The sequence below is a fragment of the Dermacentor albipictus genome, chromosome 3 (genome assembly GCF_038994185.2).
Source record: "Dermacentor albipictus isolate Rhodes 1998 colony chromosome 3, USDA_Dalb.pri_finalv2, whole genome shotgun sequence".
Classification (NCBI taxonomy): Eukaryota; Metazoa; Arthropoda; class Arachnida; order Ixodida; family Ixodidae; genus Dermacentor; species Dermacentor albipictus.
The window spans coordinates 185,166,398-185,182,699 of NC_091823.1; the positions used below are offsets into that span (position 1 = coordinate 185,166,398).

At 44.1% G+C, this 16,302-nt stretch overlaps 1 protein-coding gene across 11 annotated transcripts in view; it reads right to left on the reverse strand.

Moving 5' to 3' along the window:
* The window catches only part of LOC139057669 (DENN domain-containing protein 2D-like), a 614,144-nt gene that overhangs the window by 345,294 nt on the left and 252,548 nt on the right, over positions 1-16,302 (reverse strand). For all 11 annotated transcript variants that reach the window (XM_070536315.1, XM_070536318.1, XM_070536317.1 and 8 more), the window contains exon 9: positions 899-1,021. In XM_070536315.1, coding sequence (XP_070392416.1) covers positions 899-1,021 — 123 coding nt within the window. The remainder of the gene's footprint in view (positions 1-898; positions 1,022-16,302) is intronic.

Genomic DNA, 16,302 nt, shown 5'->3' on the forward strand with positions numbered 1-16,302 from the left:
CTGGTGCTGGACTCCTTCCGAGGCCACTGTACGGGGAACGCTCGCCTCACTGACAACGGCACAGACCTTGTCATAATACCTGGTGGCATGACTTCCATGCTCCAACCATTCGACATGTATCTCAATAAGCCATTCAAGGCCCACGTGAAGTGACTATATTCCCAGAGGATGGCAGACGGTCTTTACGCCTTCACACCAATGGGATGTGTGTGAAGGCCAGCTATCGCACTGCTGTGCCAGTGCAATAGCTGTGCATGTGTGGGGGGCAATCGCGGCCAACATGGTGCACAGAAGCTTCAAGAAATGTGCATTAAGCAACAGCTCAGATGGTCCCGAAGACAATTACGTCTTTGAGAGCCGCGACAAAGCCTCGGATGGCAGCAGTGAGAGCAGCGACGATTGACAGAATCAGACAACAGCACTGACAACTTTGCAGCAGTTGTTTTCAAATAAATTTGTTTTCAAAACGATATGATGACTGCACAGTTGTAACTTCCTAGTCCTTATTTCTTTGGGTATGCACGCCGGTTGTACGCGAAGATTTTTGTTTTTTCCTTTAAGTTCAAATGCAAGGGCAGGAGTACGCGTGAAAATACGGTAGGCTCAGATGAGTGGCTTCAAATACTGCATTGGGATCAATCGTCTTGTCTGTATGCAAAGCCTGGCACATTGCCAGTAATGGCGTTGCCCATAGATGCCAATGTCTTCGGTGTCTATGCATGCAAAAGTGACCAAAAATATTACTGCCGTTATTCTGGAAAAGCTCCACATGTTCAATGTGCTGCCAGATTTGCTGTAATTTTGCTTATCTTGAAACTCTAGTTCTCTTCGGATTTTTTCCCGGTATTTACAGCTTTATGCTAGCATGTGTTTACTGTGGTATGACGTGTGGACAGACCAGGGAGAAGCGCACTAGGCTGCACCCAGGCAGGGGCAGGCTCTGCTGGGCAAGTGAGGCCAACAACTCAGTCCAGCCTGGCTCAGGCAGACGCTGCAGGGGCACCTCCAGGTCGGCCAGCAGCTGCACAGGGAATTAGTTGAGGTCCATGTCAGCCAAATCTGCTCACACCAATTTTACTCAATTGTGCCACCAAGTCAATGGCTCGCTTCTTCTCAGAACAGTATTTGTCATGTCGTAGGTCATAAAGATGACATGACATTGGCGAGAATTGTATTGGTGCATTGGTGTATTGGCAAGCCAGAGAAGCCTCTGGCTTGCCATTTGACAGTTTTTACAAACACGCAATAGCGGAACCGCTAACAGCCATAAACTCTAGCCTATTCTTATCAACTGACAAATCAAATGGCTGCTTAGCAGCGATTGTGTTCCACTGCTAAGCACGAGATCACAGGATCAAATTTCGGCCGTGCCACGCACATTTCTAAGGGGGCGAAATGCAAGAGCACCCCTGTACCATGCATTGGGTGCGCGTTAAAGAACGCCAGGTTGTCAAAATTAATTAAGAGTCTCTCATTACTGCGTGCTTAATAATCAGATTCTGGTTTTGGCATGTAAAACCCTGCAATTCAATGAAATTTTTAACAGCAACAGCACAATTGTTTTGCCTTTAATCAATCTGTTTATATTTGAGCAGGCCTACTGACCAGAGCAATTCTAATGCAGTCTACTTATCCCCTTAGGGCACCAATTATTTCAGTTTAGTAAAAATTTAGTTCGACCACATCTTGAATCTTCAGAATAATTAAATAGGGGGGCGCGAATACTTGAATATTCGATGTCGAATCGAATAGCATACATTCTAATAATTCGAATCATGAATTGAATATCTAATATTTGATTTCTTGAATACAGTAAAATCTCGTTACTATGAACACCACATTAACAAACTTTTCAGATTTACGAATTTTTTAAAAATCCCCGCCAAAATGCCTATATTTTCAATGCAAAAAACTTTTAGTACTACAAATTTCAGATTACTGAATATTTCAGATAATCTGCGTAATTTAATCAGATAATCACCAAGATGCTTCGTTATTACAAAGTCCTGTTGAAGTTTCGGTACTGAATGCCTGAGGCTTACACCTATCATCATCGTCTGCAGCAGCAGAAGCCATGCACTGGGGAACCCGTTTCAACAGGTTGTCAACAGGTTCCATTCAGAGCGCACCGCAACGGTGGAGGCGTGGCCAGGGCGAAACTTTCGCGGCGGCGAACGTTTCAGAATACGTCCCCATGATATTCCCCCGTCAACAATGGCAACGATGCTCAAGGATCAGGAAAAGATCATGAAATTGCATTGAGAGTCACAGCTAGCTCCCTCAAGAAAACGCTTGTGGCTTGGCGACTACCAGAACGTCAACGACGCCGTCGTCACATGGTTTAAGGATGGGCTTCTTCGATTTTCGGAGTTCTGGCAGCCCGCTGGGAGCCAGACGGCAGCCAGCTAGTTCCGGTTCTGACAGGAAGTCACGTGGGCTGGGATTCCAAGACAACCCAAACCTGCCCGAAGTTTGCAAAATCGAACGCCGGTACAGCTGGCCAAATGCAAACATGCTACCAGCATGGCAGCGCCCGTCGAGGCCGACGCGCGCCCGGCGTAGTCGGCCCATTTGTGCGTTGCAAGCTTGAAAATATATATTTGTATTCAGGAATACGATCACTTTCGCGCGATCGGCACAGGACGCGTACTGGGCCAACCTCGCCTTGCGCAGCGCAACCGATGGCCATTGTATACTCGAAAGCGATAGCTGGAGGATCCCTGCTCGCAGCGATCACGTCGACCACCGTCGACAATGATGAGTTGGCGTTGTGTCATCAAAAGACATGAAAAAGCAGGTTAACGGGTACGTCTCATACGCATAAAATTTCGCGCCGACCTGTTTGGGCTTCAATTTCAGAAAGTTTGTTGTGGCTGATGGTGCTTCTCATTTAAGGAGCTGGGGACGCGGCTGGCGCGTGAGAATGCACGTCGCCTGTGACCAGCGAAACGTTTCACACGAAAAACAACATTGGTCGCAATCATGAGAGCAATAAGCCAATGTACGTGTGTCTAAATGTACCGAGTGCAATGAGTGTATCCTTAGATCAACGGCCTGTAGTTCGAACACATGTCGGTTTCGAGCTGCCACCCAAGCATACGACGGAGAGACGGAGCGAACACGGGCTAGCTGCAAAGCCTTCGCTAACTGCAGAAAAAGGAGATACCTCCGCATACATACGCGAGATATGTGAAAAGGAACGCCACCAGTGAAAGACGAACTCAAAATGTACCGCAATGTGTGAATGAGCGCCTACAGCTTGCGTGGAACACGATGCAGATAACATGCACGCATGAGAGCGCGGCGTGCTGATCACCGCCGCGAAGAAGCAATCAGGGGACACACACACACACAAAAGCTTCAAACGGTTCACCACGGCTCGTATCACACCGCTTCGCGATGCGGAAAGGAGCGTTAGCACCTAAAACGATAACGCTCGAAGTAAGGAAATCCGGAGATGACCGTATACACAGTTGGCTGAGCGAGATAAATTGAAGTCCTCAAGCGCCCGCGTTGAAATCCGTGAAGTCCCCGTAAAGATGGCGGCGAGCGCCCATCGCCTCTTTTAGTCGTCTGCTAGCCAGAGAACTTCCAGAGAGCAGCCAGACCAAAATCGTCCTGGCAGGTTCTGGCAACCCGCGGGTAGCCAGAACCGTCCAGCGCGAGCAAAACGAACGCCCGGCGGAAGTGCGTAGCGCGGTGGGCGGAGCAACCCGAGAAAAACGAAGACGCTCTGGCTGGCTCTGGCAGCCCGCGGGTAGCCAGAAGTGGAAAATCGAAGAAGCCCGATGCTAGACAAAACGATGTGCCCTTGTCAGGCCCAATTATTCAAGAGAAGGCGCTACAGTTCGTGGCTGCCATGGACATCTCTGGTTTCGATGCAAATGCCGGATGGCTTTACCGCTTCCGGCAAAGGAATGGCATTGTGTGGCAGGTTGCTTGTGGCGAAGAAAAGGCAGCAGATGCCGAGAGTGCAGTTGCCTAGCGGAACGAGCGCTTTCAAGAGATCAAGCCTTTCTCTCCAGACGACGTTTTCAACGGCGATGAAACGGCGTTCTTTTATCAGTTGTTGCCTGATAAAACAATGAATTTCAAAGGTGACAGGTGCAAGGGCAGAAAGAAATCACGTCTCCAAGTAGTGGCTCTGTTCTGCTGCAACTCCACGGACAGAGAAATACTCAAGCCGCTAGTTGTTGGCAAGTCTGCTAAGCCGCGCCGCTGGAAAAACGTCTCGTTGCCTTGCGAATACCAACCCAACAAAAGAGCATGCATGACGCGAGAATTGTTCATTCAGTGGCTGCTGCAGCTCGATGACACAATGAAGAAAGACAGAAAAATTATCCTCATAGTTGACAATTGCTCGACGCATATCGTGAACGAGCGATTGAGCAATGTGCAACTTGAATTTATGCCCCCAAATTGTACTTCATTGCTCCAACCTTTGGACCAGGGCATTATCACATGTGTGAAGGCCGAATTTTGGAAGCGTCTTCTGCAGCGCCTCCTGATCAATATTCGACTGAAGCTGCCCACACAGGTAAACATCTGTCAAGCTGCAGAAATGCTTACAGGGTTGTGGTGGCATGTGAAGGCAAGCACGATCATCAACTGCTGGCGAAAGGCAGGCCTTTTAAAGACTTCACCTGCGCCACAAGACTGCAAGGACACAGAGGAGTTCAACCCAGAACTGTGGGATGAGCTTACTGAGAAGCTCACCAGTGAAACTGCGGTGACCTTCAATGATTACATTGACAGCCACAGTGCGGCGGATACATCCACGGAGCTCACCAAAGAAAACATTGTGAATAAAGTGCATGAGCAAGAAGATTGCAGTAGTGATGAAGAGGATGCCGACACTGGATCAACAAATGAAGAGGACGAGACTGTTTCCGGCTCGGGTGTTTTAGTTTTTCTAGAAAAGACGTGATCATTCCTCAGGCGCTGTAAAGATGCCCCTGATGACGTTCATAGGAAGGTCGAGGATGTGGAGGCATTTGTCCTGCAGCGCTTGCTGTCTACTCACCAGAAGAAGATTACAGACTTCTTCAAGCAATAAATTGTAGTTAAACTGTGTCCAGCATTCTCGTTTATTATTTACGTACGAACACACGCATCTGCTGCAAAGGCATGTTATTTTCATTGTGTTACATTAATGACATGAAAATATTGGTTTTTCAGTACTACAATAATTCAAGCTCACAAATTAAATTTAGCAGTCCCGTGAAGTTTGTTGTAACGAGATTCTACTGTATGTTATTTTTCAGATATCGGTACCTCCACTGAATAACCTAGCTGTGGTCGTTGCCTTGATGTGCACAGCATTCCCACAGCAAGCAAAGTTCAGTACAAGGTTCACCAAGGTCGAACACATCTATCTAAACGATTAATGCGAAGTGGACAGAGAGAACTACAACAGCAGCGCGAATGGAAAGCAGAAGAGCCACCGGAAGAGGTGATTAGCCACCGGAAAGCACACTGGTCGCATCGAATATGCAAGCTCTGTGTTCATGCACACAGATTTGCGCAGTTGGGAGCTCTCTACCCACACATGAGCACACAGACGAACTTGACACATGTGCTCACAGTAGGTGCAGGCTAGCCGACCGCAGACCCAAACACCGCTTCAACAACCGTTGATCTAATCGTTTGCGTGATTTCACAACCGATCCCTGATGAGCCACCTATAGGAATATACTAGCGGCAAGCTCTCTGCAACTGTTTGTGGCCTTTTAGCGCATCATCTGGTGGCACATTTTCATCACATTCACACCCATGCCTCCTCTAAAAAACTATGCCTGCGATGTCACTTGCTCAAATGATATTGAGCAACAGAAAACGACACGGACGTATGAGAAGACGACACACCAAGCGAAATGAGCGCTGATTATTTAATATTCGTAGCACTTGGTGTGTCGTCTTCTCTTATGTCCATGTCGTTTTTGGTTATGCAATATCATTTGAGTAATGGATCACCAAATTGCCCGGAATGCTGCTCTCATGTCCCTTGCTTTGCCATTGGAGGTAAGCCGCTGCGCGATGCGAGCAGGCGCCGTGTAGTGGGGCTCTTGACCGCACCGCCAAAGCTGGCAAGAGCCAAAGTGACGCTGTTGGCAGCGTCTTTAACTCGTGTACAGCGTCACATCACTAGCACGTTGCAGATGAATTTGCTCAACGCTGGCATTCTCGCCACCGACGCTCAACCAGGCGTGCTATTTTCACAGTCACCGAATAGTTCTGCAAGAGGCTCGCTTGTGGGCACAAGTTCACCCAAATAAAGGCTACTCTTTTCCCAAGTCACCTCCTCTCTGTGTCTACTGACAAAGATCGTCCCACAATGTGACAATACGTAGCATGAATGTCATCTGCTGAAACAAAGGTCACGGCAGGCAAGGGCGGAGTACGTAGTCTGCTTGAGTCACCACAGCGCGGCAACGCGCTGCCACCTACGCAGGTGTGTTGCAAGCGTTCGCCGTGAAAGGCTCTAGTGAAATGTGCCAAGTGGCAAGGAGGATAACAGAAAGGGTAGGGCAGCACTTTTGTGGATCACCCCACAGGCATAGCTTTTATTTCGAGGAGACGCTGGCCACACCATGCTGGCTACTAATGATATGGTTACCGAATAAACTCAGATCTATTCACAGCAGTCATGTGACCCTCAGAAAGTCAACAAAAGCAAGTGCACGCGATGACCGTTGCATGTTCTCGACCGCCACCTTTGCAAAGTACCGCACAGTGTGCCCTCATTCCGAGAGCCATTAGCAGGCACATAACAGTCTTTTTCACAGCTTCGAGTGGCCAGTCACAAGACTAGTTTTGGATTTACATGGTGAGCTCAAAAATATCACGTGACAGCACATTGACCCCCAGCTGCAGACACATTTACACGGGCAGCAGTTGGAAAAGAAAAGAAATAAGGGGAAAGGGGGAGGCCGGGCTTCTCAATTTGAGATTCACCGTTGGTGCCAACCGCGGTCAATTCGTGCAGTGCCAATGTGACTAGAAGCACATTCCCCACTTTGGGCTGTCGTGCAGTGCGGCCTTAATTAATGAGCGAACGTTAACCCACAGAAACCATCTGCCATGAAAATGCAATAAAATTGAAAGCAATACCTTCTAAGCAATAGAAGATGGCCATTAAGCATAGCATGGCCCACTATGAAACCGACAACTCCATTAGCACTTAGGACAACGTTACACACTTCAGAAGGAAAAAGCACTTAATTTCATTTGACAGATATTCCACTGATAAAAAATGTTTTCTAGACCTCTGTATGCAAAATGAGTTGTTATCAATGCAGGCCTACCAATTTGGTGTTCCCTTTAATAAGGGTAGAGCATACTATGCATTTTGATTCACCGGTATCTAAGTTACTGTAGGCTAGCAAGATTCTTGTTAAGTAATGTGATTAGTAGTCTCCTGAGCACATGCACCACTGTGTTTTGCACAAAATTTGTAAGCATAAAAGCTTGTGTTAAATGTTCTTATATTCGATATTCCATTTATTATTTGGCTTTTCTTTATTGATGTGATATTCAATTCAAAATCTAGCATTTGGTATTCAAACACACCTATAATTCAATGTAGAACAGATTAAAATTTTTCAGTTCTTCAGCGACTTTTGTCCCGTTTGCAAAATATGGATTCGATATGTGAACTCTCTACAGGCATGATATGAGAAAATCAGCTATTTCAGGTCCGGCATGCTGAAAGACCTGAAAAATTTGCCTAATGGGAAACATTGTCAAAAACAGAAAACGAAACGGTAAAAGAAGCAAATTTGCTACATTATGACAGACTGGCACCAAGGAAAAACACCTCGATGTCCAACTATTTTCACTAAAATGCTTTGTATGTACTCGAAGACTGCGTTCATAGGCCGGCATAGTTTGAATGCAAAGGTACACGGAACGGTGATGCCAGGAGCGGGGCCGCATTTGCTTGTTTGATGATGCTTTCCAGACAAGGACATGCATGAGATTGTAGAAGCAGAAGCTATCAGGAAGAGTAGCGACAGGTGTGTTGGTTTTGTGTCTGTCAAATTGCTTGATAAAGATATGGACTTTTAGCAGTGCAAAGTTCTAAATGGTGCCTTTGTGCACGAGTGTACAAATTTACAAGTTTTCCCGAGAATAAATCGAAGTCGGAGCATCAGTGTGTCTACGTCTCCCTTTCATTCGTGCATGCTAGTGCTAAAATGTCCATAAGTAAGGTGTTTGCTTGAGTAGCACTAAGAATAATATCCAGCTTGTTATACAATAAAACCAAGTGGATATCTGCTACCAAGAGGCAGCACACTGAGACAGATGCACATTTCTGTCATACATCTAAAATTCACAGATAAATCAAGAACTATATATTTTAAGATTGTACTGAAAACCAAAATCCATGGTAACTTGTATGCGAACCCGCCGTGGTTGCTTAGTGGTTATATAGTATTGGACAGCCAAGTGTGAGGTTGCGGGATCAAATCCCAGCCATGGCAGCTGCATTTTGATGGAGGCGGAATGCGAAAACACCCATGTACAGTGCTCACGGAATTAAACGTGTCAATTTAGGCCTAACTTATGCGCATACTTTCATTTCCACCGGCTGCAGTTCGTGACACATTGACGTAATTTTGGCGCGTACACTTAGATCAGAGCCCGCGTCACCTTTGGTGACCAGATTCCTAGCGACATGACGTGGTATCCTTGAGTACATTGCACATATGCACAATTCTACTGAATGCTCCCTGTCGCGTTTCACTTTGTGAGCACTGCACTTAAATTTAGGTACATGTTAACCCGTTCAAATTCATTTTTTTTTCGCCATATGCGACTGCCCAGGGTCGATTTTTTTTTATTGCAGATTTAAATTCTTCAGAGGGACCTATTTTGAATAAAAATTACTGCAATTTTTTTCACAGTGACCGTAAAGTGAGAAAAAAATGTTTTGCATTGGTATATATATATATATATATATATATATATATTTATATATATATATATATATATATTGTTTATTCATGAATAACAGCAATAAAAACAGGAAAATGAACTTATAAGAATGAAAAAAATTGATGCATTATTGTAAACGTAGTTTAAAGGCCTAGAAAAATGCGCACACGAGACTATTTCGCAAGTCTCAGATGCTCCTCTTCTTACATTAATATTTACGTCCATAGCGTAATCGAACTGCGTGCACTCAAGAAAAGTGTGTAGTTGTATGCGAGACAGAAAAGCAATACCTATGATAAACTTCCGCTAATCCATCTCATCGCCAACCAGAGGCCATTAGTTTTCACGAGTCTCCAAAGAATGGAAATGCATGCACGGTGGCATCCTTCGTATGCACAACCCTGTGAGCAATAAACGAGCGAGTTACAGGGGGTCGCCCTTTGAGCGATTAGTAACGAGATAGCCATCAGTTTTGCGAGAGCAAGAAGCCGAAACCACCCGAAAAGAAAACCGAAACTAACCACGGGGCACCTGCATGTGCAAGTGGTAGCGGACACGCCAGAGCAAACAAATCATGCAACGGAAACCAAGAGAAAGAGGTGCAAGCAAAAAATTTCTAGTATCCCCACATAATGGCAGCACATGCCAAGCAAAAAAAGGGTTAGGAAATTGGCACGCTTTTTAAACGTACAGACGGCGCCATACATATATGGTATCGACCATTTTTTACTTGTTCACAGCGCCGTATATTTACGTCATTGACCCTGAAAGAAGAACCCCCAATGGTCCTAATTCTGGAGTTCCCCACTACGACGTGCTTCATGATCAAATAGTGGTTTCGGCACGTAAAAACCCAGAATTTAATTTTTTTTTCAACTTGTATGCGACTAAGTTTAACTTACATATATATATAGAACGTTAAGTAAAGTTATAGGGTTTTACGTACCAAACCATGTTCTGATTATGAGACACGCCGTAGTGGGGGACTCCGGGAATTTGAGCCACCTGGGGTTCTTTAACATGCACTTAAATATAAGTACACGGGCATTTTCGCATTTCACCCCCATCAAAATGCGGCCGCCATGGCCAGGATACGATCCCGCGACCTCATGCAGAACATAAATGCACAGAACAAAAGAAGCAATTCTTATGACAGACAACGCAACGCAATTAATGCAAAACCAAACTCAATCTATTTTGAGCCAGGTAATTGGGGAGACACAATTCCACACGCTGTCAACAGGAAGAACAGGCAGCACACCTTTTCCTCGCATCAAATGCCCTTACTACCTCAACCAAAGTCTTTTCTGAACAATTCAACTTGTCCAATAGGTGATGCCTAAAATGTGGCAGCCCTGACATGTTTCTGCCTCTGCAGTCACTTACGGTGCCTGCAGTTTTCAAAAAGCACAGCCTTTGAGATGTGTTTATTCTGTCACTCAGATTTATACCCCACCTATTCTGCTTTACGCAGCCACCTATTAATCCCCTTCCCCTTTTGGGAGGCAGTTGTAGCCCTTACAAAGAACACACATCCCGCAGTCAAAATACACTGGAACCTCATTTATACGACTTTGAGGGGACCACACAAAACTGTCATATAATTTGGGCATCGTATAATCGAAAAACCAAGAATTATAGGCGGTGATGCTCAGTTTTGTCCAAGAAACAGACTGCCTGAATAAGCCTTCGGAACGAACCTGCACTGCTTCAAGGAAGGTAGATTAAAATCTTTTTTATTTTAAATGGCAACCAAGCATTTAATTGGAGGAGGTGTGAGCGAATCTTATTCTCACCATTAAAAAAAAAATCTGTGAACTCTTTGTGGACATTTACACAATCGCGATGCATCAGCTTCCTCTCGAGAGCTGGAATATCTGGCAGCAAGTCGCCAACATCGTCGCATGCACACAAACTGCAAAATGTTGTCGACACCACGCAAAACATCGGCATCTGTCGGAACGGACATGTACCGTATTTACTCGAATCTAACATGCACTTATTTTCTGATAAAACGGGTCCAAAAATTGTGTGTGCGTTAGAATGGAGTACAACCCGAAATCTGTATTACATTATCGTCCTTCGCATTTCAAAATGGCCACCTTGTACGTGCTTCGAGCCTAGCTGCAGTAGCTTCCTCCATGTGCTATAGTATGTGTGCTTAGGTTAATCCACCATCTGTCTTTTCCGTTTTCTACGTTTGCTCTATGAGCATGAAAGTGCTGACTGTGAAGACATGCTGAGTGCTCATCAGGATGCCCCAATTAAAAGGAAGGTGATCACATTTGCGGAGACGGGTGGAAATCAGGCCGCATCACTGGCGTTCGAAGTTCTCGAAACTTGCATGCGGGACTGGCATAAACAGGAGAAGCATACTACTTCGGTGGCTGCTGCGTAGGCATGACCACATGGCTCCTGTCTTGCAAGCGATCTGCGATGGAAACAGTCTATGCATCTATAGTTAGAAGAGCACAAGGTACTTACAGATGTCCAACATGGTTTCAGACATAGGTTTTATTGGAGACTGTTCACGATCTCGCACAGGCGATTAATGAAGGGAAGCAAATAGATATTGTGTTCATGTATTTCCGCAAAGCATTTGATAAGGTGTCGCATAACAAATTAATCCATAAATTTGGGTATTATATAAAAAATAAACAGATACTTACTTGGATCAGAGCCTACCTTACTAACAGACACCAATTCGTCACCTTAAACAATACTTCTTCTAGCAATGCACAGGTTGCGTCTGCAGTCCCCCAGGGATCCGTTTTGGGACCACTTTTATTTCTATTATTTATTAATGACATAGTCGCAGAGGTGCAAGGAAAAGATTCCTAGTATCCCCACATAATGGCAGCACATGCCAAGCAAAAAAAGGTTAGGAAATTGGCACGCTTTTTAAACGCACAGACGGCGCCATACATATTACATACGCCATACGCCGTATATTTACGTCATTGACCCTCAGTATACGTTTCCGTGCAACTTTATGCAGATGACTGTATTTTGTATGAAAAGATATCTTCTGTTGATGATCAGGTGCGTCTAAATAATGACCTGGCAAAGGTCATTGCTCAGTGCGAACAAAAGCAAATGTCTATTATTTCGAAAAAAACTTTTTATGAGAATCACACATAAGAAAAAAACCTCTTAATTTGCATATGATGTTGACAACATATCTCTATCAGAGGTAAGAGAGTACAAATATTTGGGCCTATGGATAACCAATGAGCTTTCCTGGACGAAGCACACAGATACTGTTATTGCAAATTCTTTGCGTAAACTGTTTTTCTTGAGGAGTTCACTGAAATCATCCGCTTCTAGTGTTCATTTACTGGCGCACAATTCCTACATTAGTCTGTTGTTCGAATATGCCATAATTATTTAGTGCCCATTCACTTTAACCAATATTAAAAAATTGGAACGTGTACAGCAATAGGGTAGTTAGGTTTGTTTTCAACTCATACGGCTGTGCTTCTGTTGGTGAGCTCGTAAGATGCAGTTGATTACCCCCGGTGACTGTGCGCAACCGTATCTGCCGATTATAGTTCCTCTTTCAACTTGTAAACGGCCATTATAAGGTTAACACTACCAAGTTCTTTACTTACTCATCAGGCTATAACATGAGACGAAGGCATGCTTTATCAATAACCCCCTGAACGCATGGAATAATAATTTCAAATATTCTTTTTTTCCTAGGACAATAACAGACTGGAATAATCTTAATTCTGATATTGCTACCCGGAATTCCTTATCAATGTTTGAAAAATGCTTGCAAATGTTATGAATTTGTGTGAGTTATTTGCTTGTATGGTATGTATTCTTCACCAATTTTTCACTTCAGCTGCTAAGTAATTGTCGCCACATAGCCCTTTTGTCATTATTTCATAAATACGCCCACCACACTAACAAACGTTCCTTACACCTAGAAACGTCATCGCACACGTCGCACAGATTATACAATCATCATAGCTTCACGCGCATCTTTGGTAAAACAGAAGCATTTAAATCGTCTGCGATTCCACGTGCCATTCGGCTCTGGAACAACCTCCCCGACAACATTGTTTCGGAAACTGACCGTGAAATTCAAGCACTCAGTGAACTCACTTAACCCATGTTAACCATTAATATCACACTCACTGTTCTGTGTTATTCTTTTTTTCTACCTTTTTCTTGCACTGTTATACGTTTGTTACAAACTTATATTGTTCCTTTTCATTGTAATCATAGCAGCTTTATTTCAGCTTTATTTTTCAGCTTTATTTTTAATATGTTTCTCTGACTTTTAGGCTGTGCACTTGGCTGCTGTTTTCATTTGTTATTGTTGTTAATAGATTGTATGTACTTGATTGTATGCCCCCCTTACTCAATCGCCATGTAGGGGCCTTGTAAGGTATTTTACAAATAAATAAATAAATAAATAAATAAAATGTTTGAACATGCCTGCATATCTGATGAATTTTGTATGTGTTGACATGCTTGCATATTTCTATGTATGCACACCCTGCTATGATCTGATTTCAGGATCGCAGTATCTATAAATTAAAAAAAATAGTTGGATACAAGCCAAGTCTGCAGTGAAGCCCCGCCCGCACCCTCGTAACCGGCAGCCACTGTTCCTCCGTGAGACTGCAAATAGTTCGTACTTCAAACTTTCCCTGTTACCTACATAAGGCGATAACGACAAAAATTAAATTATAACATGTTATTTTGTATGTTTTCATTGGTCTATTCTAGCAGAATGGTGAAAGCCTAATTGTTTATTGAACTGAAATAAAACGCTTGCTTCGTTGTAACTACTTACTGTCAAGTTTCAATTCAGTTGGCAGTGAAGTTTCATGGGTAAAACGGGCTCAGCAGTGAGATGAACTGTACCACGGACTTTTGAAGAGTGAAATGCTCAGACTCCATACACTTTGTCTAGGTCTGTTGCACACCTCATCACTTCCATCGATGAAAAGACTCTTCAAGAACAGCAGACACTCCTGAGGTATCAAGTACGACGCCATTTTGAAAAGGCCGCATGACAACCATTTTGTTTGCGTCTGTGATTGACTGGCGGAGTAAAAACCCCATGTGGTTCGTCCGCCTTGGTTGCCAACTGAAGTTTTTTAACTCGGAAGGGTTTGGGTGCGAGCTAGTTGGTACGGATCATTCATATTTAAAACAGCGCCAAAAAACACGGACAAGGGAGGACACAAGAAGAGCACTGACTGCCAAAAACACCTTTATTGAAGCTTGCGCAAATATATACAATTCGCAACGGGCATAAAGAGAGTAAAAGAAGAAAGGGAAGGCGAGTCATTGTCGGTCAACTCCTGCTGCGCATGCGTCAATAACATTAAACAATACAAATGTAACCATGCACATAGTGGACACAGGCCAAAATGATTAGCTTCTAAGGAACTTAAGTTCTTTATCACTAAGAGCTATGGAAGGGGAACAAACACAGGTGGCTCCTAACTGACACATTGAAAATGCCTCAAAGATTTCTCTGGCCATCTGATTGTTGTACCTTTTCAACACACGTTTGTCGTCCAGGAGTGGTGCACAGCCACACTTTGCACAATGAACAGCCAGATTACTGCCTGTCTTAATCTTGACACAGTGCGCATGCTCACGCAAACAATAATTGATACAACGTCCTGTTTGCCCTATGTAAGTGCAGCCACAAAAGGTGAGAATGGAATACACTAAATTGGTACTGCAATCTACAGGCTTGGCGACATGCTGCTTATTGCACAGTCCAGGTGCTCTCCGGCTTTCGTTGACTTTTTTGCACAACCTTCAAATTTGTTAGGTGTGGTAAACACCACCTTTACACCAGCCAGGCCTGCGGCTTTCTTGATGCGATGGGACACACTATGTATATATTGGATCGCAACAGTCTTGGTTAAGTCATCAACCACTTCGCGCTGTTTCTTGGGGGAATGACCCTCTTGCAATAAAACTTCCATCAAGGATGACAGCAGTTCTGCAGGATAGCCACTTGCTTTAAGCCGCTAGTGCTTTAAAGTGGTATCCTACTATAGGCGCACCCCGCTGTGTTCTTGTCACTTAGTTCATGTTACTCCAGTGCTTTGATAAAAATTTTTCCCAGTCATTGAGTGAGACGTGTTTGCATTTCTTTGTGCATGTGATACCATGCTTGTTAATTTAGTTAGTAAGCAAATGTTTCAAAGTTTACACAGCCCTTAAAATTACAATCCTTACTTTTCGTATAGCTGTCTACTATTGCAATTGCATTAATGTCTTTCTGTCTACTGTTATTGCAATTGATGCTTCGGCTTTCGGGCGAAACTGCGACTTTCTTGATTTATCGCAACTTTAGTGCACTGGGAGTAAATTTTTGTTTTTCCAAATGAGATAAAGCTGTATTTCTGAATGAAGTAACGAGGTGCGCGGTACTGCAAAGGACTTTTCTTTCTTTAGGTCACTGCAAACAGGTGCGCGTTACAATCGAGGGCACATTATAATTGGGTAAATAAGGTAAATCATAATGAGTGGACAGTTGGGAAACAAGTTCGCACTTGTAGTCGTCTGATGTGGCGACAGCTTTCCTTGGGCGGTATTCCTGGGCAATCCCTTTTGGACATAGTATCACTTTCGTGACATTTCACATGACTCGGCACTGAAAGCCAAGCTCGTTATAAGTGCCAAGAGCACTATTGGCCGTATACTTCGAGGGCTTTGGTGCCAGAACAAGCAGAGTCTCGCAAACGTGAAACTATTTCCGTAAATGATCGCAAGAGATCATGCCACTTTCGAGCTTGTTTGAAATGAAGTAATATTAAGAGGCTGCACAACCATTTCATTCAGGGATGGTACAAGGTCATTACAAGTACCACAGAGCCCTTCCGACCGGCCTCACACTTAAAGAGGGTCTCCCCCGCTGGTCCTGCCATCCGCAAATTGTTGACGTCAAGCCGCCAAGCAGAGTTTCCCTCCTTCTTGGCTATCAAAATCGCTCGTCTCTCGAATTGAGCATCGTATCGCATGCACTACATTGCCATAACATCATGAATAAGTGGAATTGAAACGCGAGAGACCACAGGGTACCCATAACACAAGTACCATAGAATAAAGAACCAACTTTAGAGAAGGGAAACTGTACTTTCCATAGTGGTATGAAAGAAATTCGCAGTTCTGCCTGAAAGGCAAAGCTCCAATTGCGATAGCAATTGGAATACTAACTAGCCCATACCCAAACCTTGCTTGCGATAGCAAATCAGCAGATAGCTGTACGAAGTAAGGATAGTAGTTTTATTGGCCGTATAAACTTGTGAAAACATTCACTTACGGGTGGATGTCTGATTTTCCCTTTATTCATTCACTTACTAACTAAATTAACAATGATAGAAT